Source organism: Camelus ferus, chromosome 8 (assembly GCF_009834535.1).
Source record: "Camelus ferus isolate YT-003-E chromosome 8, BCGSAC_Cfer_1.0, whole genome shotgun sequence".
Lineage (NCBI taxonomy): Eukaryota > Metazoa > Chordata > Mammalia > Artiodactyla > Camelidae > Camelus > Camelus ferus.
Genome location: NC_045703.1, coordinates 37,105,986 through 37,126,093, shown reverse-complemented (window position 1 = coordinate 37,126,093; position 20,108 = coordinate 37,105,986). Strand labels below are relative to the sequence as shown.

At 37.7% G+C, this 20,108-nt stretch overlaps 1 protein-coding gene across 5 annotated transcripts in view; it reads left to right on the top strand.

The window, feature by feature from the left end:
• Positions 1-20,108, top strand: part of FAM184A (family with sequence similarity 184 member A) — an 88,764-nt gene that overhangs the window by 26,057 nt on the left and 42,599 nt on the right. For all 5 annotated transcript variants that reach the window (XR_004321933.1, XM_032484785.1, XM_032484787.1 and 2 more), the window contains exons 2-6: positions 6,237-7,091; positions 7,829-7,964; positions 9,466-9,647; positions 11,982-12,179; positions 15,551-15,673. Coding sequence is in view for 4 of the 5 variants with exons in the window: in XM_032484785.1 (XP_032340676.1) it covers positions 6,237-7,091; positions 7,829-7,964; positions 9,466-9,647; positions 11,982-12,179; positions 15,551-15,673 (1,494 nt within the window). In the remaining variant the exon portion in view is untranslated. The remainder of the gene's footprint in view (positions 1-6,236; positions 7,092-7,828; positions 7,965-9,465; positions 9,648-11,981; positions 12,180-15,550; positions 15,674-20,108) is intronic.

Below are 20,108 nucleotides of genomic sequence, written 5' to 3'. Positions count from 1 at the left end.
TTTGGATATTAACCCCTTATCAGATATATCATTTGCAAATATCTTCTCTCATTCAGTAGGCTGCCTTTTTGTTTGGTTGAGTTTTCTTCACTGTGCAAAAGCTTTTTAGTTTGACGTAGTCCCATTTGTTTGTTTTTGCTTTTATTTTCCTTGCCTGAGGAGACATATCCAAAAAATATTGCTAAGACTGATCTCAAAAAGTGTACTGGCTTTGTTTTATTCTAGGATTTTTATGGTTTCAGGTCTTACATTTAAGTCTTTAATCTATTTTGAGTTTATTTTTATATATGGTATGAGAAAGCAGTCCAGTTTGATTCTTTCTCATGTAACTGTCCAGTTTTCCCAACACCATTTATTGAAAAGGCTGTCTTTTCCCTATTACATATTATTTGGCATAGAATAATTGCACCAGACCTTTTGGAAAAATTGTTGGATCTGAGATTGTTCCTTTTCTTTGTAAGTTCTCTTGTGTTTCAATAGTGCTTATATACCCTGAGGATGAGCGTGCTCGCTCTCTCTTCCCCCTCCCTCCCTCTCCCTCTCTCTTCTGTTGGTCTGTCTGTCTGTCTCTGGAATTGATCAGAAAAGGAAGGTGGCCAAGTATCCAGAATTTTCAAATAAGCAAGAATTAAAGGTTGATACTGGCAGGAGAAACATCACCAGGAGGAGTAGTGGTGACGAGGATCTGCTTGTGGTTGCTGGGTGGTTGGGTCTGTCGTGAGGCAGACAGTGGGAGGGTGAACTGAGGCTGGCCTCACCAGGGTTAGTAGCATCATTTATGGCCATGGAAGGGATGCTGCACTCTAAGAACATGGTCTCATCTCCCTATTAGGGAGGAGTGTGAAGCAGTCAGACAGTGGTTGCCCATCTTCCCTCTCCCCCTCAAATCCCAGGCTTTATCCTTGCTCTCTCGGTCAGCTTTCAGTCAGTGCCAGTCTCTCCACCTGTGTCAGGCAATCCTTGCCTTAAACTTTCTCTGTGACTTTGGTGTAACAGTTAGCCCTTCCCTGGGTTACATTTTCAATTCCTCTTTAAAAAAAAAAAAAAAGAAAGAAAGAAAGAAAACAGAAAGAAAGAGAGAAAGAGAGAAAAAGAAAATTCTCCCTGGACTGGACTCTGCTGCCTCCTAAGCCATCATCCTAGTTGTTTATTTCCTTCCTTTTGCCAACCGTTTCTTGGAGTTTTTTCTCTACCAACTGAGTCCCTCCATTCACTCACTGTCCACTCACCCACTTTTTCCACTTGTCCACTTGCTCTGTCCTCACCAATCTACTGAAAGTGCTGGCTCCAAGATTATTTCTGAGATTCAGATTCTGAACGCTGGGGCTTCAGGTCTTTATTTTTCTTGGTTTTTGTGCAGCCTTTGACATGATCCCCTGCCCATCCCTCACGCCTTGGACCATGATGCCCTTTTCCCATCCTGCTCCTGCTCATCCCTCTCAGCACGTTGCCTCTGTCTGTGGCTCCTAATCCTCCTCCTCCTCCTGCCACTGAACCCCGCTCAAGGCCTGGTCCGTAGTCATTCTCGTTCTTTCTCAGTGGTTTCTCCCTCCGGGATCTCGTCCAGCTCAACAGCTTACCTCTGCAGTGTGGACCACATGCCCCTTTCTAGCTCCAGAGCCCATCTTTCCCCTCACAGAATCCTGTGCTTTCCCATCTCTGAGTGAGCATTTTACTCAGAATAAGGGAAAACTCTCACGTTACCACCTTCACTCCCACCCCAGCAAAGACTCATTTTGTATTTCTCCTCCTTTGTAAGACTTACCAAAGTTTTACTTTGAGTAATTGAGTAAATATTTCTTTAAGGTCAGTCTCCACTAAGTTGCAAGAGAATAGATAGCCACATATATACATCCAGTTCACTGTTGTGCTTTCTGTGCCAGTGATAGGTCTTGGCACGTAGCAGGTTTGTTTTTGTTGAAGGGACGAATGATTGAAGTAGGAATTGACCATTAAAGATTTGCTGTTAAGCCATCAAAATTTATTTTGGTCATTGGGATTTTTACATTTCCCTCAGAATGTATGTTTCTTTTTTATGTGTAATGATTAATTAATATTCAATATTCTTGAAAAAGTTTGATAATTTTTATAAATCAGTTTTATTCTAGTCTGTGATTTTTAAGGAAATTTGAAGGGTATCTGTTGATAATTAATGTTACTTTAATTTTCCATTTTCATTTTCAGTGTTATGTTTTCCTATAGCTAAGTCATTTTGAGTATTGATTCATTCTTTTAGCACTGTTAATATTAATTTTTAAAAGGTTTAATATTTTCTGATTATAATAGTGAAATAAATTCATTACAGAAGGCTTAGAAATGCTGAATATCCTCAGTTAAAATTTGGTTAATTTTTTATACAAGTTGAACCATGTATCTGCACACACAATGCACACTCACTTTTTTCCTTGTATGAGATTGGATTTTGTTGTATATAGTAGCGTGTGTATTTGCCTTATTCTACAAGCTTTTTCTTGTAAAACATTTTTCTAAAGGAGATTTGCTTTTTAATGGTTTCATGGTATTACATTTTATGAATGTACCATCATTTCTTCAATGATTCCCTTACCTTAGCAATCTTAAACCTGTTGGTATAATATGCAGCAATTTAGGTTCATTTAAAATATTTTAAGCTTATATAACATACTTTTCAGTGAACATACTTTATCACTGATGAGTTAGATTTCAGTGGGAACACACTTACGTTGCCAGTGTATTTGCTCCGGGACCATAGCAAAATATGATAGACCCTCTTGCTGTGTCCTCATATGGCAGAGAGAGAGGAAGCTAGTGCCCTGGTCTCTTTTTATAACGGCACTAAATCCCATCACGAGGACCCCATCCTCAAGACCTTGTCTAAACTTCATTACCTCCCAGAGGACCCATCTCCGTATAACGTCATGTTGGGAGTTAGGGCTTCAACGTATGAATTTGGTGGGCTTGGGGAGAAACAATTCAGTTTATAGCAGTCAACAAAGGAAACTGTCTCAGACACTATTTGTTTTTACCTAAGTAGCATTTTTAAAACTAGCATCTAGACTTGTCCTCATTTTATCTGTGAGTAAGAGTATCTGAAAGTCTTCATAGAAAAAATAAAAATTACTCACAACTGCTTATTCATCATGGAACATATAGTTAAGTTATGCATTATTGGCATAAAATGGAACTGTGAAATTGCATGAAATTGCTGAAATGATTGTACTATCCCATTCCATGAATGTGCATAGTTCCAGAAAAATTGCAAATGGCTCTTAATGTCTTTTAAAATAGTGTATGAAAGGAGACATTAGAGAATTTCCTTTTCCTATGTGGAAAATGATAGCCAATTTTATGGATGATTATGATCACTTACTAAAGTTTCTTTTAAAATTAGTCTCATTCTCTCCATAAATAAATGATAATAACTAATAAGGAAGCCTTAGTACCTTACGGTGCTTTACATTAAAAAAATCTTCATATGACATCATTTTTTAAAATGTCAGTGATAAGTTGATCTTATAACAGTGATGTCACTAGGGTAGAATACACATGATCTTCATTTAACATTGAGAAACTTGAAGCTTAGAGAAAAAGTTACTTTACCTAGTGTCAAAAATTCAGTTTAGGTCCATTCTTTTACTTCAAGTCATATATCTTCTGTGTGTTCAAAGAACAGGGTGGGAGGATATAGCTCAGTGGTAGAGCACATGCTTAGCATGCACCAGGTCCTGGGTTCAATCCCCAGTACCTCCATTAAAATAAATAGGTAAATTAATAAATATAATTACCTTCCCCCCAAAACAAAAACAAACAAAAAATATTTAAAAAATAAAGGACATAGAACTATTTATATTACCTTTGTCTGAGAAATAGTAATTAATCAGAGAAAGTTACAAATAAATCGTTACCTTTGTAATTATGTAGAGAAGTGAACAGGGGATACTACATATAGTTAAGGTACTTGAAAATTCATATATAGCATTCTCATTTAGAAATACATAATTAAATAGTGGTATATTTTGTATGGCTACTTACGAGAGCACTATTAATTTGTTACTGTCCTTGGCATCCTTGTATTGTTCCTTTTGAAGTTTTTAGAAAGTTATTTTAACATAGCTTTCCTGGAATATATAAATGTATGGTTAGTATGATACTGTGTTTATTTTACATAATATACTTTCAGAATCTCATAATTGGTGCTCCCAGTATATGAGCTGTAGTTGTACAAAGTCTGGACTGTTTAGTAGAGAGTAAACAAAGGTACTGCAAATCCAGATTTTTAAGTTTTGGCTGCCAATTTCAGCTGGTAAGATGGCTATGTATAGATTAGAATAGGAGTTGGTAATAAGGTCTTTTCCACAACTGCTCAACTCCGATCTTGTAGTGGGAAAGCAGCTCCAGTGAAACTTTATTTACAAAGACAAGCAGCAGTGGTATCTGGTCTGCAGGCTCTACTCTGCTGGCCCCTGGATTAGAATACAAAATGAAATAGAACTCCTCACCATACTATTGCCCTTTTATTTATTAGATGTTTACTTAAATTCTGTTCTAATTTAATGCTATAAAAATGGCAACACTTCTGCATTTTAACTGTGAAAGTATTTGGTGCTGGACTTCATTTTTAAAGCCAGAGTAAGATCACATTTTAAAATGAGCAAAGTTCTAGAACATTGATTTTTAGCTTCTGGATTGTTGGAGTGTATAGTGTTTACTTCTTTTTACTTCAGAAGAAAGTGGGCATGTCTGTAAGCCTTAAGTAACAGTTACAAATATTGCTGTTTGACCACAGGGGTGTAATGGAGGACATCAAGGAACATAGGAGAATGGGAATGTTACTTTAAAGGGAATGTGTTGTCATTGGGATTAAAGTTGGGAAATATCAATGGAATCATTAAAATCCGAGGATGAAAATAAAGGCCTGTACTCAGAATACTCTGGCTCTAGGAATCTGGCTTGCTTGGAGGCAGAGGGAAAATTAGGCAATGAGTGAAAATACATTTGATAGGTGAGCGCAAATGTACTAATTGGATTTTGTAAGGAGACCACTTGGGAATGAGAAGGATCAGCTTTAAAACAGACCATGGGAGGATCAGAAAAAAAAATACATAAATTTAAAATATGTCAGACTTTAAGCAGTTGAAATAATACAGGAAGAAGAATGTGGGGCAAGAGGATGGCCGTGTCCCAGGTCTCAGTTGAGTCCCTGGGACGTGCCCCACCAAGTGTGGGTCCTTAGCTTCACGGAGGAAAGAATTCAAGAGCAAGCCGCAGTCAAGTAAAGGTAGATTTATTCAGAGAGATACCTACTCCATAGACAGAGAGCAGGCTATTTCAGAAGGTGAGAGAAAGGCCACAAGGTGTGGGGTGTGGGTACTCAGCTTAAAGTAAAAGTAGATACACGCTCTGTAGACAGTGCAGTCCGTCTCACTCAGAAGGGAGAACTGCTGTGAGGTGTGGGGGTTGTTAGTTTTTATGGGCTCAGTAACTTCATATGTTAACAGAAGGAAAGATTATTCCAACTACTTTGGGGAAGGGGCTTGGATCCCCAGAAATTGGGCCGTTGTCCACTTTTTGACCTTTTATGGTTAGCCTCGGAGATGTCGTGGCACCTGTGGGAGTGCCATTTACCATGTTAATAAATTACAGTGAGTGTATAATGAAGCTCAGGGTCTACTGGAAGTCAAATCTCCCACCATCTTGGACCTCAAGGCCTACTGGGAGTTGAATCTTCCACCATTTTGGTGTTAATTGCTGTGTCATTCCTTGAATGGCCATGCCCTGCCCCCTTCTCTCCTGTCTCAGAAAGAGGCCTTTGGGAAGACGTAGGGCTTCATGCAAAACCTCCTTCATCTTCAGGCCGCCAGTGTAGGGCAGAGACTTACTGTGAGGCCTTTCTACTGATCCCACCACAGCCCGCAGGAAGCTAGACTGGGCCATAGGAAAATGCCATTCTCATAGACCAGGTGGTCTCCTCTGTCTTTTTCCTCCTCACAGTTTCAGTTTTAGGAAAACATTCTTTATTTTGAATGCTTTAAAATCCTAATTTAAAAGTCTTTAAATGTAAATTTTAAGATGGTGCTAGGTAAATTTGCTAAGTAAATCTATGAATACAAAAACAATGCATGATATTTTGGTATTTAATATTTACCATAGCCAGTATGATATGCACAGAAAAAAATCAATCCAAATGAAAGAATTAACTTCGTTTGAAATTATATAGTTTACTGAATTCTTCTCCCTTTTTCCTTAATATCACGCAGGTAATATATGCTTTGAACACTAAAAATGATGAGCATGAATCCGCAATTCAAGCCCTCAAAGATGCTCATGAAGAAGAAATCCAACAAATTCTTGCAGAAACAAGAGAAAAAATATTGCAATATAAAAGCAAAGTAACAGAGGAGTTAGACCTTAAGAGAAAGATTCAGGTTTTAGAAGCATCGTTAGAAGACCACATAAAAATGAAGCAGCAGGCTTTGACAGAATTCGAGGCTTATAAGCACAGAGTTGAGGACATGCAACTTTGTGCAGAAGCCCAGCATGTCCAGCGCATTGTAACCATGTCTAGAGAGGTTGAAGAGATTAGAAGGAAATTTGAAGAAAGGTTACGGAGTTTTGGACAACTCCAAGTACAGTTTGAAAAAGACAAACGGTTGGCGTTGGAAGATTTGCGAACTGCTCACAGACGGGAGATCCAAGAGCTGCTGAAGTCACAGCAGGATCACAGCGCCTCGGTCAGTAAAGGGCAGGAGAAAGCAGAGGAGCTGCACAGAATGGAGGTGGAGGCCTTGAACAAGACACTGGAAGAGCTGAGACTTGAGCGGAAAAAGCTCATTGAAGATTATGAAGGCAAGTTGCATAAAGCTCAGTCCTTTTATGAACATGAGCTGGATACTTTGAAAAGGTCACAGCTTTTTACAGCGGAAAGCCTCCAGGCTAGCAAAGAAAAGGAAGCAGATCTTAGAAAAGAATTTCAGGGACAAGAAGCAATTTTACGAAAAACCATAGGAAAATTAAAGACAGAGTTACAGATGGTACAGGATGAAGCTGGAAGTCTTCGTGACAAATGCCAAAAGCTTCAGATAGCACTTGTTACAGCAGAGAATAATGTTCAGGTAAGTAACGAGTATTACATTCAACACGTGGGCTGTTTTTCCTCCAGTTCCCTCTTTTTCCTTTTGATTAGACCACTTTAACTTTTGTTTTCCATTTTACTTTTTTCTACTTTTCTTTTGTGAGAAAATCAGTGAAAGGGTAATTTTTATTACCCTGTAGCTGTTATATGTTACTATAGTTTCAGATATTAAAGGCCCAAAACGATAAGCTTAAGACCTTGCTGACTTGTTTATGAGAGGATTTTATTTTAGAAAAACATGTTAATATTTTCCCAGTGATTTGGGAAGGTTAAAGTATTGATCTTAGGGTTTAATTATGTTTTTTTTCCCCTTCATTAATAATAGTCTGCACATCAGTTGATATCCAGACACTTAGCAAAAAACTAAGATAGCTTTATAAACCTGAATTAAATAGGGGTATGACACAAGTTTGAAAAAAAGTCTCAGCAAAGAGTCTCTTTGTTTTATTGGCATAGAAAATTTCTTAGCTATGTTTTTAATATCTGTGCAGCATTTAAATATATTAGAGAGGTCGAATATCATTTCATTATTGGGTCATATTACTTGTGAAGATGACAGGTTATGTGTCACTAATACAGATTCAAAACTAGGTATTGTCAAGTGTGACTTTTGAATAAGAGAAAGTTGCTGCTGGTAGCTTAAATGAATTATATTTAACTTAGCATCATTCTTGGATATTAATTGCATATTAATAATGGCTATTTGATCTTTCTTAGGTTCTTCAAAAACAGCTCGATGATGCCAAGGAGGGAGAATTGGCCTTATTAAGCAGGCACAAGGAAGTGGAAAGTGAGCTAGCAGCAGCCAGAGAACGTTTACAGCAGCAAGCTTCAGATCTTGTCCTCAAAGCTAGTATGTCTGACCACAGTTCTTGGTGTCTTCCTCAGCTAAAACCAATACTTAAATGTTAATTGGAGACAAAATTACACGTTTCTTCTCATTTTAAAATATTGAGACTCTAAGTATGTTTAAAGAGTCTGTTATCTTATTAATTAATCATAAGACAAGCAAATAATTTGGTTTTAGAAATGTATTTCTATAGAAAAAGTTAGAGTTACAGGTTTCAAAGCACCAATAAGTCAGTCAGTAAAAGAAAAACGTTCTGAGGCTTGTCCTTTAAAAACATGTCCTTTTAAAATGTAAATATTAATATAAAACATAAACATAATAAAAACATAAATAAAATAAAAAATAAAATATAAAACATTTAAAAATACTGAAATTAGTGGAACTATATTTAAATTACAGCAGCTTCATTTCATTGGCTTATTAGTAAGGATCATTTTATGCACTAAAGCTGGGTTGCCCATCCTAATGTGGCTGGCAGGCTCATTTCATAGCTCTTCCTGGAGGAGGGGATGACCCTGTCAGTCTGAAGTGACATTGTGTCTGGGGGAGTTTGTGGGGCAGGGGAAGCCATTTGAGCGAGTTCTGTGAGGATGTCATCTGACTTGATTGGCTCATGGGTGAATCCCAGATTACCCCCTCAACTAAAGTAGCAGCTTTTCTACTTTTGCATGTATGAGAATCTCCTGGAGGGCTTGTGCAACCACAGGTCCCGGACCCCAGCCCCAGAGTTTCTGATTCTGTAGGTCTGAGGTGGGGTTGGTTTCTGACTGGCAGTCCCAGGTGCTGCTGGCGCTGCTGGTCCAGGGCACTTCGAGATACTCTGTCCTGGTGCATGCCTTCTGAGGTCCGTTTCTCACATTCACTTTTCATCTCTCTGTCTCTCCCCATACCCTCCTCCTTTTTTTTTTTTTTTTTTTGCTGTTGTCATTTATTTTCATTTTTCATAACCTTGCTGTCCTCTGTCTCTTACTCTGCCTTCATTCTTTATCAGGTCTGTTGTCTACAACAAATTTAGTTTCAGCCAAACTGCTGCCTGTCATCTTTACTTTTTGCATACAAATTTCTTCCTTTCTATGTTAGAATTTAAAAGAGGAAGAGATTAGAAAAGAATAAATAACGCATTTTAGTGCCACAGTGCTAGTCAGTGCACCCTCTCTTACTTTGTTTTACTCCCAAGACTTTTGTTTCTGCCTCTAGGGAGTTGCTTCTCCTTCAACTTGTGTAGCTTGAAATTTTTAGAAATAATTAGAATGGTCCTGGGTGCAGGGAGCAACATCAGTGATGTGAAAATGGACTTCTTTCTAATTTAAATTACTCTATTTGGATAAGAAGGATTCTCATGGTAAATATTTCTGTTTTATAAGTGAGGAAACCAAAGAACTATTTGTAAATGCAGACCTTTTTTTTTTCTGCTTAGCTAATAAGTACAATGTGTCATTAAGTATGAACTGTTTTATAAGTGTAATGGATTTTAAATTGAAGGGATTTTCTTTTGGGGGAGTAGGTCATATTGGAATGCTTCAAGCAACTCAAATGACCCAGGAGGTTACAATTAAAGATCTAGAATCAGAAAAATCAAGGGCCAATGAGAGATTATCTCAGCTTGAAGAAGAAAGAGCTTTTTTGCAAAGCAAAACTCAGAGTCTGGATGAAGAGCAGAAGCAGCAGATCTTGGAACTGGAGAAGGTAAAGAGCCATGGAGGACCCCACACCCCCATGAAAGGAAAGGAAGATAAGTTCAGTTTCCCTCTTTTTCAGATTTGATTTAGTGTTTACTTCTGTACCACAGTCACGAACTATTTCTTTACTCTAGTAATTTTTGTTTTTATTTTGGGGAGAAAAGTTATAGAAGTTGGACTATCCCATATTGTGTATATGTTCAGAATATTCTCAATAACAATCTATAATGTAAAAACTTATGACATTCCAACCAATTCAAGGCAGAAACTGAATAAACTCTTTATTTCAGTGGAATAGCCACTACAGTTAATCATGTGTTTTTCTCTTGATGAAACATATCATTATATATACACCTAAGAAATGGCTGTAAAACTGAAAAGGATGGCAAGAATCAAGCCTTGAAAATTCATGTCCTAACATGCTGAATTTCTAAATTAAGTAAGACATATCATGTGTCAAGTAACTGTTAAACATGTATTCCAGCTTTTCCAGTGTCTACAGTACCAGGTGGGAGTTTGGGACACTCTTCCTCCTTCCCTCAACAACCAGGTGTCCTGGGAGGTATCTGATCTCCTTGCCCCTTGCTCCCTCCCATTCACCCCTGCCCCGGGTGCAGGCTGGTTTCTGTTGCCACCACTCCACAGACTCGATGTCTGCCTCAGGCTCCAGGGACATCCTGATCGCTGGCCTTGAGGATCTTGTCTTACTGTGGTACTGACTCTGCTCGGATTTGTAGCATCTCTCTTTGGGTTCTCTCTCGTTTTCCTCCTGTCTTCTTGGCCTTGCAGTGTTGTTTGTGAGCTTCCCTCCCCTCTCTGTGTCCTTACCTTTAATGTTCCTCTGACTTACTCATCTCAATCCACATGCTCATCCGTTACTGTTCTAGTAACATCCACCATCCCTTTCTCAGTGACAGCTCCCAGAGTTGTCCGACTGAGCCAGATATTTTCCCTGAACTTGAGTCCTGTGTATCTAACTCCCTCTTGCCATATCTGTTTCTCACAAACATGTCAAATCAACGTGCCAAGAACTTTCTCCCCTCAAAATAACTATATTTCCTTTACTTCTTTTTTTTCCCCCAACCAATAGCACTATTTTCTATCTAGTTTGGTATATTTGAAACCCAGGAGCCATTCTAGATCACTGTTTTCTTCACCTCCTTATCTGTCACCAAGTCCTGTTGGTTCTACTCCCTCAGTCTGTTTTTACCCCATCCTCTCCTCTTCGTGCCCCTTCACAGACCCTTGCTGTAGGCACCTGCCCTTTCTTGCCTGGATTACAGTATAGCCTCCTCACCGCTCTCCCTGCCTGCAGCCAGCTCACTAGCCTACTGCCAAGATGATTGTTTTTCCAAAAAATGTCAGTTGCTTACATTTCAGTGATTTCTCATTCCTGTCAGAATAAAATCCAGCATCCTTAGCATTAAAGACTCCTTGTCATCATTTAACTCGTGCCTGTTCCTGACCCTCGTCCCTCATCCCTCGTCCCTCCCAGCCGTGAACCCTGCCTGCCCACCACACTGCTCGGCTGCGTGGACTTCTGTCTCCCTAACTTCACCGCCTGGTCAACTGTTCCTCATCCTTCAAAATGCTGGAAATGGTTGTGGTGCAGACTTTTGACATCAGAGCTGGGTTTAAAGTTTTCTTGTCTCTCACTTCCTGATGGGCTTGTGAGAATTAAATGAGTGTGTCTTCTTCAGCTCCGATGTTTCCTCTTCTCCAAAGCCTTCTCTGATCTCGGTCTCTACCTCTCTCTCTCTCTCTCTCTCTCTCACACACACACACACACACACACACACACACACCCCTCACACACGCCACATTGTTTCCCACGCTGTCCACCCATCCAGGTTAGGCTTCCTTTCCTGTATACTCATAGTGTATGATGTATACTCCCTTCATTAGAACTTAAAATGTTATTTTGCAACAGCCTTGACTTTTTTCATCATTAGACTGTGAATACTTAAAAGGCATATAATTGGCATTCAATAAAATTGTATTGAGTAATGCCATCTGAATGGGTAAGTTGGTAAGACATTTTTTGTTACAACTTTAACATGTAGGAAGACTTTTTCTCTTAAGCTTGCAGATGTGCTAACTCACACTTGGTTCTAACCTAATAATAGTATATTTTATCACTTACTTTAAAATGATTCATTTTGCCAGTGCCACCTGTCATTTTCTGAGAACACTCAATGATGTATATTCCCATGATGCATAGTCTAAATCCCATAGCATTCAGTTCATTCAAATTCATCTATTTGCTGAGTGTTCAAAGCACTAATAGCAGTAATGAAAAAAGCAGATGTGAATTATTGATCTTTTTTTTTTTCAATTTTAGAAAGTAAATGAAGCGAAGAAAACTCAGCAAGAATATTATGAGATGGAGCTAAAAAACCTGCAAAATAGACTGGAAGGGGAGGTGGCTCAGTTAAATGAGGCCCATTCTAAGACTCTGGAAGAATTAGCTTGGAAGCACCATATGGCAATTGAGGCTGTCCACAGTAATGCAATTAGGGATAAGAAAAAACTGCAAATGGTGAGTAACAATTCAACTTAGCGGGGAGAGGTTATAGCTCAGTGGTAGAGTGCGTGCTTAGCATGCACAAGGTCCTGGGTTCAATCCCTGGTGTCGCCATTAAGAAAATAATGCCCCCCCCCCCCCCGCAAAAAGAATAGCAAAAAAAAAAAAAAAATCCAGCTTAGCATTGCGTTGTAGATGGGTGGGTTTCTGTGATGATCCAGCTGCTGTCTTATACTCACTCTGTGAATCTCAATTCAGTGAGTAAGATTCATAGAAGTTCTTATGTGGGATGTAGTTTATTAAATTGATACGAGGCGTTTCTACTTGGTGTGAGCTGTTGTAGAAACACTGCCTAGATCCTGAGCTGTCTTTTCGTGAGGCAGCAACCTAGGTGTGATCTCTCCTGTAGACAATTTCCTTCCCTGGGAAAATGATCTGTTTTGTTTTGTTTTTTCCCTCAATTAGGTAATCAGCTTGCTAATAGTAATACATGACAGACAGTAATTATATAGTAGAAAAAAGCAAGGTGTCTGACAGATCGGGGCCGTAATTACACTGCGCTCTTTACTTACTAGCTCCTTATCTTGGGCCCCCAAAGTTTTTTGCATCAGGCTCTTTATTTGACAGATGAAGAGAAGATCCATCTTGTAATATCCCTGTGAGGGTTAAGTGAGATTAAGTGTTAGGAACCCAGACATGTCTGAACAAATAGTGATAAATAAATGTTAGTTATCAGTACTTCTTACTGTGTGTATCAGACACCGCAGTGATGTTTTATGTTAATTTTTTCATTTAATCCTTCTAGCACTGCTGTTGGTTTCACTGCTGTACCCATTTTATTAAAGAGGTGGAGGCACAGAGAAGGCAAACACTTGCTCAAGCACATGCAGCTAGTAAGATTCAGTCAGGCCTTGAATTCAAGTCTCAGATATCAAATCCTAAGGCACTTTACCACCGCATCCTGTAGGCCTGTATTAATGGTGGTTGTTACATGTTTTACATAATAGCACTTTACAGCTTACTAAAAGCTTTCTTGTATATTCCTTATTATTTATGTCTTGAAGATTAATGTCATTTTTATTATATAGATGGTGAAATAACTTTAATAAACCTAAATGATTTACCCAGAACCACAAACCTAAGATGTGAATTGAAATCTTCTGCCTTTCTTTTCTGACAGCTAGTTGGAAAAAATATTCAACACCTAAACATTATTAAAAATTCAAACAAAACTTCCTTTTAGAAAGGTGTTTCTGTCTAAACATACTGTTATATTTATAATAGCTTAAGATGGAACTTAATGACATGTTATTTCTCAAGGCTGTGGTTGTCGTTTTCTGTGTCAGCTCACTATTCCAGGAGAGGTGTGCACAGCTTTAGTTACCTGTGTGCGTGTCGCCAGCCCTGGGTGGGCTGTCACGTGTGCCAGGTTTTATAGTAGAGCTGCTGCTGCTTCAGTAATGGCTCCCGTAGCTGTTTTTGTTCTTCCTTTTCATTTCTACGTGCCATTTTCACCTTAGCCGCCTCCTCTCTTACTTGGAGTATTTAAATTGCAGCTGCCTTTCACCTCTCGTTACCTCTGTATTAAGTTCTAAATGCTAGAATCAAGGCATCTTTCATCTGTATCATTTTTGCCTCACCGTTGCCCTCCTAATCATCCCCTCACCCATTAAATTTCAATTTCTCAACTACCTGAAAATCTACTTTCATCCATTTACATTTCTTACAAGCATTCTTTGAAACATGGTTGCCGTAAGACAGACGACATGAATTTCCTGTATGTGACCGTAGTCAAAACCTCTTATGAAAGCCTTATCTTTACCCTTGTCTTTTCTCAAAATAATTTATCCCTCGCTGCTTCATTCCTTTCTTGCCTGGGTGGCTCACGTCTGAGCCTAAGCTAAAACCAGCCTGCTTCCTGATAGTCTTTCTCCAAGGTCAAATTATTTTTTAAAGAACATTTAGCTAAAGGTGACTTCACCATTCCTTATAACTTTGTCACCAAGAAGGATATGATTATATGGAGAATCCATGCAGAAAAGAAATGACACAGCAGGTCTGAAACTGCCATCTTTAGAAAACATGGTGCAAGGTTGGCCCTCGCCTTGTGTCTGGAACTTGATTTCAGGAGGGTTCCCACCATTCCCTGATAGGAGTGGCTCACTGTGCCTGAACTGTTTATGCAAATGGTGTGGTTTATGCTGAACTTGTGCGTTCCTTCCTAGAGTCTGGAGTTTTGGTATGTGCTAGTCAGGGGTGCCTATGTAGCCAGACCCCAGTGGGAAACCTGGCACCGAGTCCCTCAGGAGACTCCCTAGTGGGCAGCATTTCACACGTGCTGTCCCGGCTTGCTGAGGAGCTCTGTGTAAGAGGGCTCTTAGAAGCTTGGGCCTGGTGTCCTGCAGGCTTCGCTCCATGTGCCTCTTCCCTTTGCTAGCTGTGCTTTGTACCCTTTTGCTGTGAGTGTGACTAAATGCTGAGTCCTGTGAGACATCCCACAAATCAGCAAACCTTATTTGTCTTGCGGACTCCCAACACAGAGCCCTATTGATTACTTTTCTCACCTTACACCATAGAAATACTCAACACTTGTAAAATACCATGTTCTTTGGTCCCTCCATAGTTCTTCCCACATATTTTGACTTCTGCCTAGAATGTTACACTTACTCATGCCTCACCACCCTGTGCATAGCTTCAGACTGTGCTTAGGAATTGCTTTCTCTGTGAAAGTTCCCCACCAAGCTGGAACTTACCAGTTCCCCATCCAGATACTCCTATCCTCCCCATGTACATCTAAATTTAATCACATATTCTTTAATGAGCTTATTAAGGGCAGGTACCATGTCTTATTGCCTTTGTATTCCAAGTGGTAAGATGAGTAGCATGTCTGGCAAATAGTATGTTCTTCTTCAGCAAGTATCCTGTTTTACTAGTATTGTTCTTTAGATACCTTAATTTTTCACTTGTTGATTCTTGGCTATGCTCAGTGCTAGGCCACTGAGTTTCAGAAATGTTACTAGATTTTGTGTTTTTATGTAAATATAAAAGAATTATGAATTCAAAAGAGAGAATTTTTTCTCATCTCACCAAATTGTCATTTATATCACACATTTTATTTTTTGACTTCAGCTTGATCTAGGCTGGTCAGATATTCTCACCATTAAAAAGATGTTTTAACTGCTACATCATAAGTGATTCACAGTAATAGAATCTAAGCCCCTAGGATTAGTTTGATTCACTGTTAACGCTGATATTAAGGATTAAGGGTAAGGCTAATTTGAAGAGCAAAGCATCAAATATAAGAACAGAACAGTCTTTTTCTTGGGGTCTTTGAAGTATACAATATTTGCAATTTTGTTAATTTAAAAAAAATTTCTTTTTCCAAGGAATTGGAGGAACAATATAAAAAGGAGAAACTAAACCTGGAAGAGGATAAAAATCAGCTTCAACAAGAGCTGGAAAACCTGAAGGAAGAACTGGAAGACAAGCTGAATTCAGCCAGTCAAGAGGCAAGAATTCTTTAGGCTAATCCATCACCTATGTTGTCTTATTGGTAGTATCTTATTTGGTAACATTGTATATGTAGGTGAGCCTCAGTGAAGGTAAAATACCTAGAGTAAAAATAATCCAGAAACTTTCATTAATGCTGGGTTTGTCATAGAACATTGATTATATCTCACCAGGTAAAAATTTACTACAAAAAATACTGGATCAAAGTGCTTTTGTGGGGAAAAGGAAAACAAAGAAGAACATCCCCTTATAGGAAAGAAAAGAAAGGAGGTTTTTCTGCCCTTTTGCAAAACACTGACTTTGTATTCTCTACACTGAATCTTCATTTAAAAAAAGAGACTTTATAAGTTCTAGATAGTGACATCTAATTTTTAAATTCTACATAAAAGAATTTACATAATATAAATTCTATATAAAAATAGTATCATTAAGCCTGGAAAAGAAAAGACTAAGAATAGAATATAATAAAAGTATTATGAATCAAAAATTTGTGAATGAAATAAATGTAAAGGCAATTGGAAGGCTCTAATATTGTTTGTTCCATCCCTTTCTCTCTTTCGTCTTCGTGCACCTTTGCCCTTCACACACCTGTGCCCCACTGCTGTCTCTTTTCCTTCCATTCCAGTTCATCCTTCATGTGGCTTGTAGACTGATCTTCCTGAAACAGGTTCTGGTCTTGACACTTCTTGTCTTGTCAGCTGTTCCTCCCTCACTAGCCCCATCTTTCCCAACAGTCTTTAAGTCCTGCTTTCTCATCACTCTGCTTCTGTTTATACAAACCACACCAAAATACAGGAGTGCCCCCGGGCAGGCTAATGATTTGCACTCAGTATTCTTTAATTATCTTTAAACATTTACCAGAGAAGGTACCAAGCACATTTGGATATAATGGAGAATTAAGATTGTCATTGCTGCTAGCTCAGTCTCTCTTCGATTGTCCGAGATCATCCGCTGCATACCTCTCTCGCAGTGCGTGATCCTTGTAGTTACAGGGTCCCACTCTCATTAGAAGGTAAGGGTTTAGTGACCATCTGTGTGTCTCATGTGGGTCCCCTGGAGTTCTACTCTCAATTCTGAGTAGTTTAGGAATTCCTTCAGCCTACATACCATAATCTCACTGAGAAGAGTTGTGATTAAATATATAATTGATTTTTCCTTCTAGTTACATTCTCATTAATGTTTTAGCACTGTGGTAACGTTTTGGTGCCATGTTAGAATGGCTCCCCAAGAATCTACCTGGCTCCTCCCTCCGTATACGCCTGCCTTTCCTTCAGCCTGGGACTTCCTTCTTGTCCTACTTTGCTGGTTAGGATCTCCAGAGATAATAAGCATTCTTGTTTTGTTTCCTGCTCTTAAAGTGAAGGATGTCAACATTTCATAGCTAATTATGATGCTTCTCTGCTAGTTTTATTTTATAAAAGCTCTTTATCAGGTTTAGAAAATTCTCTTGTAATTCTGGTTTCCTAATTCAAAAAAATTACAAATCAATGTTTATTTTTCTGCATCTGTTGAGATCATATTTTTCTTTAATTTGTTAATGTGGTACCTTACACTAATCAATTTTATAATTTTAAATCAACTTTGGATTTCTAGAATAAGTCCTAGTTAGTCATGACAGATTATATATATCTTTTCAATATAGTGCTAGATTCAGTTTTCTAATATTAATTTTAGGCTATTTGAGGTTTGAATAAGATTCCTCTGTACTTTTCCTTTTTTATACCATCCTTTCCTGGTTTTGGAATCAAGGTTGTACTAGCGTTATAAAATGAAGTAGGACTTATGTCTTTTTCTATTCTCTGGAAGAACTGTGTGAGATCAAAATGCTTTTTTAACCTTAATTGCACTGTGGTTTGTATGAAAACAATTTTTGAAACTTGTTAAGACCAGCTAGCATTGTGACCTTGCACATGAAAGAAGTTTAATGTTCTGGGTACATCCACTTATTTAATGCCATGTAGTCTGTATTCTGGTCCATTAAATCAAGATTTTAAGCTGTCTTCTTCAAATATTCTGTATTCTTTTCAATTTCTATCTTCTTGATTTATCTAAAAATTGATACTATGATAGTGGATTTGCGTATTTCTTACATTCTGTCAATTTTTGCTTTGTATATTTGGAAGCTTTGTTATATACACACAAATATAAAATTGTTTTAGCTACTTAATGAATCATACTTTTTGGCTTAGTCTGTGTTATTTGATATTGTATAAGCAGCTTTCTTTTATTTTCATATGACTGGCTTATCTTTTTTCATCCACTGATTATCCATTTTTCCTCATCTTTATGTTTACATGTGCCACTTGCCAACCACGTATAGCTGCATTTAAAAAAATATCTAGTCAGAAACTTTGCCTTTTAAATAAAGACTTTATTCCACTTACATTTATTTATTGGATGGCAAGTAGATACATCTGTGGAAGGACAGGCAGAAAGAGGGAGTAGTTCATAAAGACTGAAAGTGATTGTTTTAGAGAAAATTAAAGAAATGCACTATCTTCATAAGTTGATAGATCTTGATACCTTTACAAGTGAAATAGCCTAAAAATATAAATAGGTCAACTATGGATTTAAATAGATAAATTTATGAATGTCAGAATCATAATAGGATATTAAGGGAAGCTAGTGAATGTAAAATCTCAGGTAGAGCATAACCCTGTTATATGAAATATTATTTGGGTTCACCTTTGAAGACACAATACTAGGCTTAAATCATCAATAAAACTGACTATTATGGTCTTCTAAAATGTGCCTATAATATTTAAGTTGTGGATTTTCTTCTGGAAATAAGCTTTTTAAGTGTGTGTATAAATTTTTTTTCAATGTTTCGTTAAAGTGAAAGTCATTTGGATTTGTGTATTATAAAATGTTATATCACAGTTGATATGGGACCCCACACATGGTAGGAGATCAGTAAAATACTTGACATAAATCGTAGCAGTGTTTTTTGGGTCTGTATCCTAAGGCAAAAGAAATAAAAGCAAAAATAAACAAATGGGACCTAATTAAACTTAAAAGCTTTTGCACAAGAAAGGAAACCATAGACTAGAAGAAAAGACAACTACTGAAAGGGAGAAAGTGTTTGCAAATGATATGACTGATAAGTTAGGATTAATATCCAAAATGTATGAATAGCTCATACAGCTCGATATCAAAAAAACAAACAACCCCATCAAAAAATGAGCAGAAGACTTGAATAGTTTTTCAAAGAAGAATAACACGTGGCTAACAGGCACATGAAAAGATGCTCAGCATTGCTAATCATTAAATGCAAATCAAAAACAACAATGAGATATTACCTCTCATTTGTCACAATGACTATCATCAAATAGTCTATAAATAACAAATGTTGGCCAGGATGTGGAGAAAACACTTGTACACTGTTGGTAGGAATGTAAATTGGTGCAGCCACTATGTAAAACAGTATGGAGTTTCATCAAAAAAACTAAAAATAGAATGAAACAACCATATGATCCAGCAATTCCACTCCTGGGTAAATATCCAAAGAAAATGAAAATACTAATTCAAAAAGATACATCCATCTCAATGTTCATAGCAATATTATTTACAATAGCCAAGACATGGAAACAACCTAAGTATCCATCAACAGATGAATAGATAAAGAAGATGTCATTATATGTATATAATGGAATATTACTCAGCCATAAAAAGGAACGAAATTCTGCCATTTGCAACAATGTGATAGACCTAGAGAGTATTATGCTAAGTGAAATAAGTCAGACAGAGAAAGACAAATACTGTATGATACCACTTACGTGTGGAATCTAAAAAATAAAACAAACTAGTGAATATAACAAGAAAGAAGCAGACTCACAGATATAGAAAACAAACTAGTGGTCACCAGAGGGAGAGGGAAGGGAGAAGGGGCAAGATAGGCATATGGGATTAAGAGGTACAAACTAATATATATAAAATAAGTAAGCTACAAGGATATATTGTACAGCATGGAGAATTACAGCATTTATTTTGTAATAAGTTTAAAATGGAGTACAATCTAGAAAAATATTGGATCACTATATTGTACACCTAAAACTAATATAATATTGTAAATCAACTATATTTCAATAGAAATATAAAAATAAAAATTTTAAATAAAATTTATAGCACTTGATATGATGAGTGGTAGAAAGTGACTCATGTATCTCGCTCAGGTATTTAGACAGATAATGATGCCATTATTGGAAGATAGGAATTACAGGAGTAAAGATACATTAGAATCGCAACATTGAGTTGTTTGGACATGCTGACATTGAGGTGATTGTAAGACGAGGTAGAGTGCGCAGGCTTGGAGCTAAAGATCAGGCAGTTCTTGAAGCCATTTAAGTAGAAGAGCTCATTCATTGCGAAGGAGAAATCAGAAGCAGGAGAAAAAGGATGAATGGATATCAGAAAACCATGAAAACAGATACTTAT